At 36.3% G+C, this 14,766-nt stretch overlaps 2 protein-coding genes across 2 annotated transcripts in view; both read right to left on the bottom strand.

Moving 5' to 3' along the window:
- Positions 1-11,274, bottom strand: part of LOC113769561 (G-type lectin S-receptor-like serine/threonine-protein kinase RKS1) — a 30,209-nt gene extending 18,935 nt beyond the window's left edge. Inside the window, exons 1-2 of the mRNA XM_027314042.1 lie at positions 10,459-11,274; positions 10,156-10,366 (exon numbers count right to left, since the gene is read on the bottom strand). Of these exons, the coding sequence (XP_027169843.1) occupies positions 10,156-10,366; positions 10,459-11,052 (805 nt within the window). The 5' untranslated portion in view covers positions 11,053-11,274. The remainder of the gene's footprint in view (positions 1-10,155; positions 10,367-10,458) is intronic.
- Positions 9,029-9,818, bottom strand: LOC113769569 (receptor-like serine/threonine-protein kinase SD1-6). The gene is made up of 2 exons (XM_027314054.1): positions 9,544-9,818; positions 9,029-9,459 (listed from the first exon to the last, which is right to left on the bottom strand). Exons 1-2 carry the CDS (start codon positions 9,685-9,687, stop codon positions 9,154-9,156), a joined length of 450 nt encoding a protein of 149 aa, XP_027169855.1. The 5' UTR covers positions 9,688-9,818; the 3' UTR covers positions 9,029-9,153.
- Positions 11,275-14,766: the final 3,492 nt, after the last annotated feature.

Consider the following 14,766-nt stretch of genomic DNA (forward strand, 5'->3'; position numbering starts at 1 on the left):
TACTTCTGGAAGTGTCACCTCGGGTAACTTCTTGACAAAGTGACTTTGACCCGGTTATTACCTCGGCTAGAGTTTTCTGTCTTAGAGCCGAGGTGACGTCTAAAGACCTGACCATCGGAAAGGTGGGAAATGACCTCTGACACCTCTGACACCTCTGGCACCTGACAAAGCTGTTCTGACACATGCGCCGCCTGACTCTGACAACTGTTCTGGCGCGCCTTTTCGCAGGAGCCCATCAAATCAACTTGATGCACTGCTCATGTCAAATCTTTAGGGACCTGTGCCAGCAGGCCCTCTTTCCTGTCCATCCTCTATAAATACTCAACACTTCTACTGAGAAGGGGGATGATCAATTTCTGGTAAAATAACATACACTGATTCTCCCAATTATTATACCACTTATCTAATCCCGAGCTAACTTAAGTTTCGGAATTATACCGGGGGATTCAGCCCCTCTTGTAAACTAAGCATGTGATCTCGCCGCTGTGACCTTTCAAGCCGGGACACTTTATACTATCGGTTCAATCCAGCCGATCAGAATTCACCTCTTCAATGAACTAAGAGAAGACTGATCCAACATTGACACCACTTCACAAGAAAATAACTAATTTAGTTAATAAGACATTTTATCTGTGACTGTCAGGTCGAATAAATGGAGTTCCAGTGTTAATCTTGTTTGAAAGAGCAAAAAAAAAAAAAGAATATTTGACAAAGTACGTAAATATTAGTTAACTCACCAAATATGAAATGAATCCAAGCTACCATTGCAATGGTACTCGTAGACTAATAACCGATCCTTGCCATGGATGCAATACCCCATGAATTTTACAAGGTTTCAGTGTTGCATCTTAAAGATCAATTTCGGTTTGAATTGTTCAATACAATGCCATGACATTATATTCAATCTTTTCACCGCAATCTCTTGCGCAGCAGGTAACTTTCCCCGAACCACAAAACTTGCTATATTTAGTGCGCACGGAAAGGAGATGAAGCGACCATACCTGTCCCTAGTTACATTTCCGAAAAAATGGAAATATCAAGGGAGCAGAATTGCTAATACTTCTTGTCTTGACCACCTTCTTAATGCTGGATATAGAGAACGATTGTATGTTGCACCTGACGAGGTGAATTCTGGTCAAATGATCTGAGTCAGGAACGCGCGAACTCACCTGCCAAAAATTAAGTAGCCGGGCCTTGTTCCCCAATCGCGCTCCGATGCTTGAGTTAGTTATGGTTCGGAAGTTTAATATGCAAATCAGATTGTGTACCTCATTTGGAAGTATTAGATGAGTACTTATAATGCTGGTGCCTAGGGATGGAATGAGGAGGTCTATCCTCTACCTACCATCAATAAGCAATTTAGGATGGCGGTGTCAAGTGTAGGTATGACCAGTAGGGTAGCTGGTAATCAAATCACTCCATTAGTCATGAGTCATGTAAATAACTGAGATGTTGGTAGTCATCAACAAGGGGTAGACGAGGTAGGACATCTCTTCAGTGTAACCTCGTTAATCACCTCGTTTGGGGATATCCGAGACGAGGTATCTGTTACCAATAGGGAGTAAACGGGTTAATGGAGGACCTGAGCAAGCTGAGGTATCCACAGCACCTATTATTACCTATTTTCATCTTGTAGCTTAAATTTTAATTTATACACTTCATAACAATATACTAAACTTTCATGTCTATCTCACTTTGATTCTTTTTGTCAACCTTGTTGTGAAAATCGTCAAGTTTTATGCATGAGAACTCCACACACTACTGTTCCGTACGCCAACTTCTACTTTACAACTTAACTAGTATTCTGACTTATAATCACATAACAATAACAAAATTTTATTTTGCTACATGAAAATTAAAAGGGTTAAATACCAAAAACTCCCTTGTGGTTTGATTAATGTTCACTTTACCTCCCTATGATTTGGAAACCTACAATTTAACTCCCTATCATTTCAACTAAAGTGAAATTCTAACAGAAAACATCTACAATAAATGTATTTCTGTCAGACTTTCACTTTAGGTGAAACAACAGGGAGTTAAATTGTAGGTTTCTAAACCATAGGGAGGTAAAGTGTACATTTGGCAAACCACAGGGGGGTTTTTGGTATTTTACCCATTCTCAAATGCACGAAACATTCTTCCAAGGGTTTGACTTATAGAGGGGCAATTTTGATATTTTCCTTTCAGACGTTAGTTTAGATGTTTTCCGTCAAACTTTTACTTTAGTTGAAACGACGGGAAGTCAAATTGTAGGTTTTCAAATCATAGGGAGGTAAAGTGAACATTAGTCAAATCACAGGGGGGTTTTTGGTATTTAACTCAAATTAAAATCTAAAAGTGTAGGAGTTAAATCAAGATTATTATTTATTAGTTTCTTAATTGTAGTTGGTTGGAATTAGTGTGGTCCGGGTTTATGCTTGGTTAGTTGAGTTCCAGTCTAACTAGGATGGTTGATGTCCAATTCCAATGTGGTCTTTGATTCATTAGGTGGTGCGGACAAAATCCTTGAGGGAGACTTAGTGCCCATATATATATGTAGTACTTGTCTGCTCTCTGTGTGTGGGCAAAGGAGTCGAGAGACTTATAAAAAAAAATATTGGTTTGCCTCCTGAAGCTTTATATAGCTTTGCCTCTACTTCATTGCTTCGCTTCATCATAAACAGTGCTATTGCTCATCGTTTTTTTTTTCTTTATCCTTAGCTACCTAATTAATTCATTGTGTGAAATTTATTTGTTGTTTTCCTGTGGATTATACTCCTATAAAGTGGAATCAGAGCTTTGCTTGAGATCCTGAGAAATTGAGATATGGATCCAAATTATTTGCACAATTGTCACGTTTTTATCTTTGATGGTAAAAAATCAAAGATAAAAACGTTTTTGAGGTTTGAAAGATGATGATGGAGAATTTTTTCAAAGCTATTGGAATTTGGGATATTGTCGAAACAGAATATACGGAACTGGTAGCAGGTGTGGAATTATCAAGCAATGCAGTTAAAGAATTAGAGAGAAATAGGCAGTTGAATTGCAAGACAATGCATTATCTCAACACTCAAGTCCAGTTGCATGTTGCCAAAAAATTTATACATGTAAAGTCAGCGAAAGAGGCTTGGACAATTTTGATGAACTCAAGTCGATGTGCTACTAACATGAGAAAAATCAGATTGCAAGAACTTAGGAGACAAATTGAGTTGGCCCAAATGAAATCCACGGAGTCAGTTAAAGATTTTATTGGCACAATTAAAGAAATTTTCAATGATATGGAGTCCAATGGTGAGAATTTGGAAGAGATTAGAGTTATTGAAAAGGTTCTGAGATCTCTAACTGCCAAATTTCACGCCAAAAAGATGGTCCTTGAAGTCACAAAAGACCTTAACAAATTGTCACTTGCTGAATTGAAAAATGAATTGCTGACATATGAGATGTTCTTGAATCAGCAGCCATCAGATACAGTAAAAGAGGTGTTACAAGCCAAGGTGGATCACTCAAAAGGAAACAAGAAGATGAATCGTATGGACACAAATCAAAGGGGCCAGAATTTCAAAGGTAGAGGACATGGATGTAGAGGTAACTCTCATGGTCATGGAAGAGGTAATTATTCTTACCAACCCATAAACAATTCTAATAGGGATCGAATAAACAATCAACAGCAGAATCAAAGAAATAATTTTCAAAGGGGTGATAGATCTAATGTCCAATGTTATAATTGTGGTAAAATTTGTCATTATCAGAATGAATGTTGGTCTAATAAAAAGGTGCATGCTTAAGTGGCTGAAAATAGTGGTGATAGATAGAAGACTTTGTTGTTTTCTAGTTCTGCAACTGAAGAGTTTATGAAGAATGATTGGTTTGTTGATTCTAGTTGTAGTAATCATATGTATGGTAAAAAGGAGATGTTTTCTGACTTGGATGAATCTTTTCATGCATTTGTGAGATTTGGAAATAATGAAAAAGTGCTTGTTCTTGGAAAAGGAAAAATTAGAATTATCTTACAAGATGGGTTTTCGAATTATATTTTTGATGCTTTCTATGTGCCAAATTTATATCATAATTTGTTGAGTTTAGGACAATTATCTGAGAAAGGTTATGATCTGCATTTTAAATATGGTGATGGCACATAAGTGATGAAAAATTTGGATTAATTGCCAAGGTAAAAATAAACCGTAGTCATTTGTGGCCTCTTTCTCTTAACTGTGGTGATTGACCTTACTTTAATTCCATGACTTATGATGATTCTTGGTTATGGCATATGCATTTTGGGCATTTGAATTTTGGGAGTTTGAAATTTCTTGCAAGAAAGAAATTAGTTATTGGATTGCCTTCTGTTGAGTTTCCTGACAAGAAATGTGAGTCTTGTATTTTGGGAAAGAAGTACAAGGATCCTTTTCCAAAAAGCAAGGCTTGGGGGCTAATCGACCATTTGAACTAATCCATTCAGATTTATGCTGAGTTGAAGTTCATTCCAATAGTGGTAGTAAGTATTTTATTACCTTAATTGATGATTTCAGCAGGAAGACATGGGTATATATTTTAAGAAATAAATCTAATGCATGTGATGTATTTAAAAAGTTCAAATATTATATAGAGAAGCAGAGTGGTTACTTTATTAAAATATTGAAAACTGGCAGAGGCACTGAGTATCTTGTTTGTGATAATTATTTGGCGAAAAGTGGCATAAAACATCAATTGACAGCTAGATATACATCTCAACAAAATAGTGTGGCAGAAAGGAAGAATAGAACTGTGATGGACATTGTGAGATCTATGATGCACTCCAAAAGAATTCCTAAATCCTTTTGGGCAAAAGCAGTATCTTGTGCTATTCATGTTTTGAACAGGTGTCCTACTAGATGCAATTTTGGGAAGACCCCAAAAGAAATTGGGACTGATAGGAAATCAGATATATCTCACTTCAAAGTATTTGGCTATCTTACAGATGCACATGTTCCAAATCAGTTAAGAAAGAAATTGGATGATAAAGTAGAGAAGCATATTTTTTATTGGTTATAGTCATAAGACTAAGGGCTATAAGTTATTCAATCCAAATACAGGAAAGGTGATTGTTAACAGAAATGTGACTTTTGATGAATATGGAGCTTGGGATTAGTCCAGGATAGATCCTGCGACGCCACCAAAATATCCATCTATCTCTCTAGTTATGGGACCAAGTTCTATTAAGCAACCAGTGGAGCAAGTTGTGTAGTTTCATCGTAATCCCTTAACTTCTACTATGCAGATTGAGATATCCAGTCGACTACAAAGAGAATGCTGCATGTCTACCTGATTTGGTGATTATGTTGTTAGTAGAGATGACGATTTAATTGATGAAGAGATTTTGAATTTTGCTCTTTTTGCAGATTGTGATCCTATCTCATTTGAAGAAACTGTCAAAGATGATCGTTGGATTCGTGCAATGGATGAAGAAATTCATGCCATTAAAAAACAAATACACGGGAGTTGATCACTATCCCACCTAAAAAGAAACCAATTGGAGTAAGGTGGGTATATAAGTACAAGCCAACAGGAGAGGTGAATCGTTTCAAAGCGAGATTGGTTATCAAAGACTATAAGCAGAAGACAGGTATTGATTATTTTGAAATTTTTGCACCAGTTACCAGACTTGATATGGTTCTTATGATTGTTTCACTTGCTGCAATTAATTGTTGGAAAATTCATCAAATGGATGTGAAATCTGTATTTCTAAATGATTTTCTTGAAGAAAAGGTATATTTTGAACAGCCTGCTGGTTATGTTAAAAAGGGTCAAAAAAATAAAGTGTATAGATTGAAAAACGCATTGTATGGGTTGAAACGATTTCCTAAAGTTTGGTATACTCGCATTGATACTTATTTTATTGAGCATGATATTCTGAGATGCCCATATAAGCATACTTTGTACATCAAATTCAACCCTAGAGAAGATGTTCTTACTGTATGCTTGTATGTGGATGACTTGATATTTACAGGAAACAATCCTAAACTAATTTCTGAATTCAGGGAGGCCATGATTAGTCAATTTGAGATGACAGATTTGGGATTGATGTCTTATTTTCTTGGTATTGAGGTTCGTCAGTTGGATGGTGAAATTTTTATTTCATAAAAGAAGTATGCAAGTGATATTGTGAAGAAGTTTAAGATGGATGTGGTTAAACCAATGATGGCCCTCTTTGAAGAAAAATTGAAATTAACCAAAGATGGTACTGATAATTTTGTTGATGCTTCTTATTTTAGGAGGTTGGTGGGGAGTCTCAGATATTTAACTTCTACGAGACTTGACATCTCTTATGGATTTTGTTTGATTAGTAGATTCATGGAATTTCCACGCTAATCTCACTTACAAGCTACTAAGAGAATTTTGAGATACGTTCAAGGTACGCAGTCTAACGGTATATTTTACTCATCTTCACATGGTAGCAACCTTGTTGGATATACTGACAGTGATTGGGCTAGTGACATAATACAAAGGAGGAGCATTTTCTGGTTATGCATTTTATTTGGGATCTAGTGTATTTTCTTGGTCTTCAAAGAAACAACAAGTGGTTACTTTGTCCACGGCAGAAGCGGAGTACATGGCGGCTACAAGTAGTGCTACTCAAGCACTTTGGTTGCGAAGAATGCTTAGTTTCTTACAACACAAGTAAGATGATCCTACCAAAATATTTTGTGATAGCATGTATGCTATTGAGTTGACAAAAAATTCAGTTTTTCATGGGCACAGCAAACATATTGACATCCAGTATCATTTTATTCGTGTGTTGGTTCAAGAGCAAGAAATTGTTATTGATTATTGTAGAAATGAAGATCAAGTAGCTGATATTTTGATAAATCCGCTCAAGTTGGAGATGTTCATGAAATTGAGGAAGATGTTTGGCATGGTGAAATTTGAAGATCTTGATTTAAGGGAGGCAATGTAGGAGTTAAATCAAGATTATTATTTGTTAGTTTCTTAATTGTAGTTGGTTGGAATTCGTATGGTCCGAGTCTATGTTTGGGTAGTTGAGTTCCAGTCTAATTAGGACGGTTGATGTCGAATTCTAATGTGGTCTTTGATTCATTAGGTGGTGCGGACAAAATCCCTGAGCAATATGGAGACTTAGTGCTCATATATATATATATATATATATATATATATATATATATATATGTAGTACTAGTCTGCTCTATGTGTGGGCAAAGAAGCCGAGAGACTTATAAAAGAAAATATTGGTTTGCCTCCTAAAGCTTTATATAGCTTTGCCTCTTCTTCGTTGCTTCGCTTCGTCATAAACAATGCTATTGCTCATCATTTTTTTCTTTATCCTTCGCTACCTAATTAATTCATTGTGTGAAATTTATTTGTTATTTTCCTGTGGGTTATACTCCTACAAAAAGTTTTTTATTTTCTGTCCAAATTTTTATAAAACATATTCTATATTAAAAAAGATATAAAAAATTTAGTAGAATGTGTTAATTATGTTCTATATCACATTTATTTTCAACTATAGTTTGCATGTTCCCACCTATCTACTTTCACGTCGAAACCTTTCTTGCCCAATAGTTGCCCTGGTTGCAGGTCAAAACTACATGTCAAGCGTGTTTTGAAGTCGATTTGCGACCAAGAAAGTTGTCTTCTTACACTGTCAAGCGAAGTAATCATGTAATTTCTCGACCCCATCTCCAATGTGAACGTGGGATTCGAATTCTCTGTGGGTATAGATTCAATGGTAGATAACTTTTATAAATGATCGAAATTGGTCCAAGAGTTCGACAAGTCCCAACTCGAATGGGCCGATCTCTGCTGTTAAAAGTTCTAATCCAGATATGTGAAGAAGCACTTTGATGTTGTCCTGGTATTCGAATATTGTGGACAAGTATTAGAGAGTTCTTGTCTTGACAAAAAGACTTTAGAATGCATGGAATCCGGATACATGAAGATGCATTGCCCTGTTATTTTCTTTTATTAATCGTCACTAATTTATTCGACAACAACTCTAGTCTATGCTAGAGTAGGAAAAGTTGTTAGTGAGTCGTTGTCAAGATGTTGTCCTGTTATTGTCAAGATGTTGCTCTGTCATTCGAATATTGTGAAAAGTGTTAGTGAGTTCTTGTCTTGACGAAGTCTTCCGAACACTGGCGCATCTTCCAGCTAACCGTTCATCCCTTTTCCTACCATTCGTTGTCCTTCGTTGCTTAAAGAATTGGAACCACGAGCAATGAGCCACCCAGGATAGTTGTAGTAACATGTTTTGCCTTTGTCAAACAGATGTATTCGAAATACAATCTGTAGTTAGAATAGGTCTTTGATATTTTGGTTTTTACTTCAATAAGTCCAGTTCAGATCCAGCGCAAAAGAATTGAGAATGATTATCCGCAGATGCTACCCTGGCCCCAACTGAAAGGTAGCTGCAGGCCGGCTTCTGACCACTCATAACTTGCAATACGAATTAACGGGTAAAGTATATCTCCGTTGAGTCCTCTTCATTAGTCTCTCCATTTATTTACATTTAAATATATATAATATTATACATTTATGAAATAGTAGTGTCATTGATTTTCTTTTGATCTCTTGATCAACATACTAAAAAAATGACATTTAAAAAAATATATTTTGATATTCAATGTACATGGAATATTTAAATAGTGAAAAATAAGTTAATATCTTGAGATTTGAAAATTTAAACTAACCTCCGTTGACATTACAAAAGAAAAAATTGTATTAATTAGCCTTTATAAAATCTTGAACACCTGACAATCTCACTTCATTCAGTGATCTTTATTTACAATAAGCAACTTTCAAGTCCCAATCACATGCTCATCTTGTTAAATCCTCGTGTTAAACTTCGAATCTTCACAATTGACTTTTATTTCCAATAATCTAATCATCAAAGTCCATCAATTTTTTCTCCCTTAAATAGAGGTACTTTTCTTCCTATAAATATTTACTATATAATTTGTGTAACAAATGATATGGAAGCAATATGGAATATTCAATAAATTTTTATACTTACATCATCATATAAAAAAAAAAAAATCATCATATGATTTAAGGAAGGTTTAAATAATTATTAAAACCTCAGGGGAGGTTCCTAAAATTATGCCTTCTGTCTCAAAGACTAAAATTTGTCCCAACTCCCAACTTGTGTAACAAAGCAAGAATATACGCCTGGTCAAGGAAGAATCATCGGCCCACTTTATCTGAAACTGTGATGCTGTTCACAGAACAAATTTCTGGATTTTCACGTAACTTGGCTTTGTTGAGGCTCATAATTTCAGAAAAAGCTGGTCGCTTAGGAGAGTCAAGAGCCATTGATCCATTCTGGAGCATAGATACCACATCTAACATTGTTGGTCTATCTGCTGCGTTTTCTTGCACACATAACAAGCCAACACGAACATATTGTAGTGCTTCACTCCTTGGAATCCTTTCATCCAAACAAGAATCAATGATCTCTGAAATTCTTCCTTCTGTCCATAAATCCCACACCTGAAATGTGACAAATGATCATTCTCAAAGGATTGGAGCAAAGGAACTGCACCAAACTGAAACTGAAGTGTATAGGCTACATACATGTCCGACCAAGTTTAGGTGACGATCCGAATCACAGAAAGAAGTGTTCTTCTTTCCGCTTATGATCTCAAGAATCATGACTCCAAAGCTAAATACATCAGACTTCTCGGAGAAAATCCCATCCATGGCATATTCAGGAGACATATAACCACTTTTTTTTTCCTCGCAAAAATCAATTATCTCAATTAGCTTAGGTACGATATCAGAAAATGGATATTACTAGGAAGCAATACATTGAAACGATAAAGAAGATGATATTCCTTCAACTTACTATGTCCCTACAACGTTCTTTGTACTTCCGCGCAATTCATGCTCTCCAAAAATTCTGGCAGTTCCGAAATCTGAAATTTTGGGATTCAGGTCCGTGTCCAATAAAACATTGCTCGTTTTCAGATCTCTATGGATGATTTTTAATCTGGAATACTTGTGGAGATACAGAAGCCCTTGAGCTACCCCTTCAACAATTTTCAACCGTCTTTTCCAATCCAATATATCCCGCTTTGCTGCATCTTTAGACAAAGTAGACCCAATATTTTTAGAGTATTCTGATAGTTGTAACCATAAATTAGATAAGCCAAAACATATCAAGGTAAATGGAGTGCTGAAACTTACCAAAAAGTACTGAACCTAGACTGTTATTGGGCAAGTACTCGTATACTAATAAACGCTCTTCTTTTTCAATGCAATAGCCCAAAAGTTTAACAAGGTTCCGATGCTGCAGCTTTGAGATCACTTTGACTTCATTCTTGAATTGTTCAATTCCATGTCCTGACATTCTATTCAGTCTTTTAACTGCAATCGCTAGCCCATTAACCAGCTTACCCTGAATTCCATGTATCTACGTTAAAACTAAGCAAATAAATAGGGTCTTTAGACTTGAAAATAAATTGTTTCGAGACAATATATTTATGTTACCTTGTAGACAGGACCAAATCCTCCTTGGCCGAGTTTATTTTCCTCAGAGAAATGATCTGTCGCAATATCTATGCTTGTAAAACTGAAGAACAGTGATTCATCATCCCCTTTGTCATCAAGCTCTGGCGTTTCTGAACCCATGCTTTCTCGACGATATCTTAGTATTCTCGACCGCAGTTTGCAAAGTACTATAGCTGTCAGAAAAGCGGCAACAGAAGCACTAACAACATATAACACTACCCTTGAACTCTTCGATTTCTTTCTTCCACTGGGAGGTCCAACAAGAAGTGAAGGAGAACCAGGAGCGAGAGGAAGTGAAGGGCCAGAAGCAGCAGCCTGCATACTTGCTGTACTTTTCTGGCTCAACAGAGAAATCTCAAGTTTCATTCCAGATGATAGCCGTGTATGATGAGAAGGATAATCAAAGCTTTGCCAAACGGTACGCCCAGAACTTGATCTCAGGACTAAGTTCCCGTTATCAAGCAGGGTTGCACTAGTCTTGCTGATCATAACTTTCTGTTGAGCATTCACAGTGAATACTGCAACATGTGGGTTTCCCTGGCCATAAACCTCTAGCCTTCCACTTTCATTCATGGTTATGGCTGAAATTCTAGGCCTGGATGGTGCAGCCAGATAACTATTGGCAGCCCAGACATTGACTGAATGCTTCAGATACACGAACTGAATTACCAAGAGTGAAGAAGAACGATCACTCAGGAACCGAAAACGCTGATTGGAGGACTCCAAGATCTCTCCATTTTGTAATTTTAGAGATTCACCAACTCCTAGTGTTTCTTTAGCTCCAGAAAGTGTACATATCATGGCAATAAAGTAAGCAATAAAACAAGAAAATGTTGCCAAATGGCCGTTTGATGTACTGATCATTCTTGCCATTCCAAGAGGGCAACACTCATATCGCTAAAGCTTCTTGATTTTCCCTTCTCTACATTCGATTCATCAACTAGGAGTTGAAAAGCCTTCCTCCAATGCTAGTCTATTTGCTATAGGCTGAAAACGAGTCAGAGTTTGTCGGTAGTTAGAAACCAAGCGCTCATTTGTTGACTTTAGAGTTATGTTTTCAGATTTGAACCGAATATTGACTTGGTTGATCGTGATTGAACTGGATGACATGAATACGTGATATATATATATATATAATAGAAATAATATATAAAAATTCCTCTTATGTTGGTGATTTACATTGTTATATAGTACATATTTGATGATTTACAATGCTTGCTATAAAAATTCCTCTTATGTTGGTGATTTACATATTGTTATATACATATTTGATGATTTACAATGCTTGCTATACAATGACTTAAAATGTTATATCGCTGCAGTTTCTCCCGCGCCCAGCAGCCCAACTTGAACATATCTTGAAATTTCAGCACAGCAGCCCACGTGAACATATCTTGAAATTTCATCACAGCAGCCCGACTTGAACATTTCTTTAAATTGCATGCATGGGAATTGACTCACCTAAACTGGGATCTGCAATGTCCGAGACCCTTCCGTCTTTCCATAAATCCCACACCTGAAATGTAAAAAGAAGCAAGAAAATGCAAATAAATGGAATTCATATGCTCTAAGAAACTGTAATATACAATCAACAAGAACTGCAACGTGTCAAGATATATACTCACGTGTCCTACTAAGTTTAAATGATCATCCGTGTCACTGAAAGAAGTGTTCTTCTTTCCACTTTAATGATCATGACTTCACAGAGATGATACCCTTCATGGCATATTCAGGAGACATGTGGGCACTGTTTCATGGCCATATTAAGCGAGCTATACATATCATGGCTAAGTTACTAATGTGTGTGGATTTTCTGTCTATCGCTTCCCCCGGCCGGTATTTCGTTGTGAACATGAACTAAGAGAAGACTGATCCAACATTGACACCACTTCGCAAGAAGACAACTAATTTAGGTAATAAGACATTTTATCTGTGACTGTCAGGTCAAGTAAATGGAGTTCCAGTGTTAATCTTGTTTGAAAGAGCAAAAAAAAAAAAAAAAAGAATATTTGATAAAGCACGTAAATAGTAGTTAACTCACCAAATATGAAATGAATCCAAGCTACCATTGGACGGGTACAAGTAGACTAATAACCGATCCTTGCCATGGATGCAATACCCCTTAAGTTTTAACAAGGTTTCAGTGTTGCATCTTAAAGATCAGTTTCGGTTTTAAATTGTTCAATACGATGCCATGACATTATATTCAAGCTTTTCACCGCAGTCTCTTGCCCAGCAGGGAACTTTCCCTGAACCACAAAACTTGCTATATTTAGTGCACATGGAAAGGAGATGAAGTGGTAGGTCACAATTTTGTTAGTTATTTTATAATTAACTTTCTCTATTATCTTACCAAATATAGATTAAATGTCAGATTCTACTTATTATTGGTATTTGTGCTTATTGCAGAGAGTTGGAGTAAAATGGGATAAATAGGTGCAAATTTTGCACTATAAATGCTGTTTGGCATGATCGTGTCAACTCAGCACTTAACATGTTCGGAAGGTGCTAGAGAGACATGTGACACCAACTGCCAATTGCAATTGAAAGTGCAATGTGGGAGCCACAATTATTCCATTTGTTGATTATTTGATTTGAATTAACAGGAGTAGTTTTAGCACAGAAAGAAACTTGCTTATTTTTGTGTGGCGGCTCAATAGAAAAGAAAAGTCAAAGTTTGATTAGGACTCTAATTCTAGTGCTTTTGGAGTAGGGCCGGCCGCAAGGTAGAAAAATGCAACAGACTTAGCAGATGAAGGTTGTTCTTGACTTTGTTGTTATTCCCGTAAGGCACTGGCCAGAGGCTACGGAGAAAGACATTAGCATTCCCTTTGACTTTGTACTTTTCCTCTCATTCTTAATTGTTCGGATTTCTTCATCGTATAGAGAACAAATGTTTTCGACAATTGCTTCTGCGATTTCGCATGGGATTTTCTTCGCAGAGATGAACTAAATCTCTTTTTCTAGTCAAGAAATAATGGAGACTTTGATTTATCTAAAAATTATGAGATCGAATTAATTTTATTTATTGCTCTTATTTACTGGCATTTGCATATTCTCTGTTTGTAATATTTATGGTTGTTTTATTAATTAAATATCTTGGACCCAAACGTTGAACTAATTTACCAACCCGATGTCAATTAGAGCGTTAAATCTGTAATTGTTTAATTACTCTAAAATAGTGACAACTGGCATGATTAGGTTTGTATCAGGAGAATACGTAGGCTAATATAAAATAACCTTGGTAGTGTATTATTTGGTTAGAATAGGGCTCCTTTAATACGTAAGGCAATTGGAAAATTAAATCTTACGGGCGTACCTAAGGTTATTTCCTGATTAGAGTAGTGACTGACAGGCGTACCTCAGTCATCGAAACAGTAAGGAGGAGTTGACTGTCATCGCTTGTTTGGCAATTATAACTTATTTATTAGTTAATAATTGGAATTATCTCTGCATCGATGATCAGTTAGTTGAACCATTGCTGAAGTTATTTCTTGACTAGAGCTTAGCTATTGTTAATTTGGTTTTAGTAATTTGTCATTTAATCTTTTGTTGGCTATTTATTTTTATTTTTATTCAAATCGTTTACTTATTGCCATTGTTATAAAAAATCCCCCATTGTTAACTTAAACTTTAGTAGAAACGAATTACTCCAAGTCCCTGTGGATTCGACCCTACTTGCCCTATATACAAATTAACAAGTTCTCATGAATAAATTATGGTATATTAGATTTAGCAAACTCTTCGAAATCAGGGTGAATCTAGTAACCCATTGTACATCTAGAGTCCTGTTCCAGTACTAGAATTGACCCGAAACTACTTTTATTGGCAACTAGGTTTATTTTTATTATTATACATGCATCGACAACTTGTCATGAAGAGACCATACTTGTCCCCAGTTACATTTCCGAAAAAAAGGAAAAATCAAGGGAGGAGAATTGCTAATACTTATTGTCTTGAACACCTTCTTATTGCTGGATATAGTGAACGATTGTGTTTTGCACCTGACGAGGTGAATTCCGGTCAAATGATCTGAGTCAGGAATGCACAAACTCACTTGCCAAAAATTAAGTAGCCGGGGCCTTGTCGCCCAATCTTATTCTGATGCTTAAGTTAGTTATGATTTGGAAGTTTAATATGCAAGTCAGATTTAGGGGTGCAAACGAGTCGAGTCGAACCGAGTTTTGGCCTAATCGACCCGAGCTTCTAGTTAATTTTGTGAAGCTTGAGCTCGATGAGCTCAAAATGTCGAGCTCGAGTTCGAGCTTAAAAAATAAAAAATAAAAA

The sequence above is a fragment of the Coffea eugenioides genome, chromosome 4 (genome assembly GCF_003713205.1).
Source record: "Coffea eugenioides isolate CCC68of chromosome 4, Ceug_1.0, whole genome shotgun sequence".
Taxonomy (NCBI): Eukaryota; Viridiplantae; Streptophyta; class Magnoliopsida; order Gentianales; family Rubiaceae; genus Coffea; species Coffea eugenioides.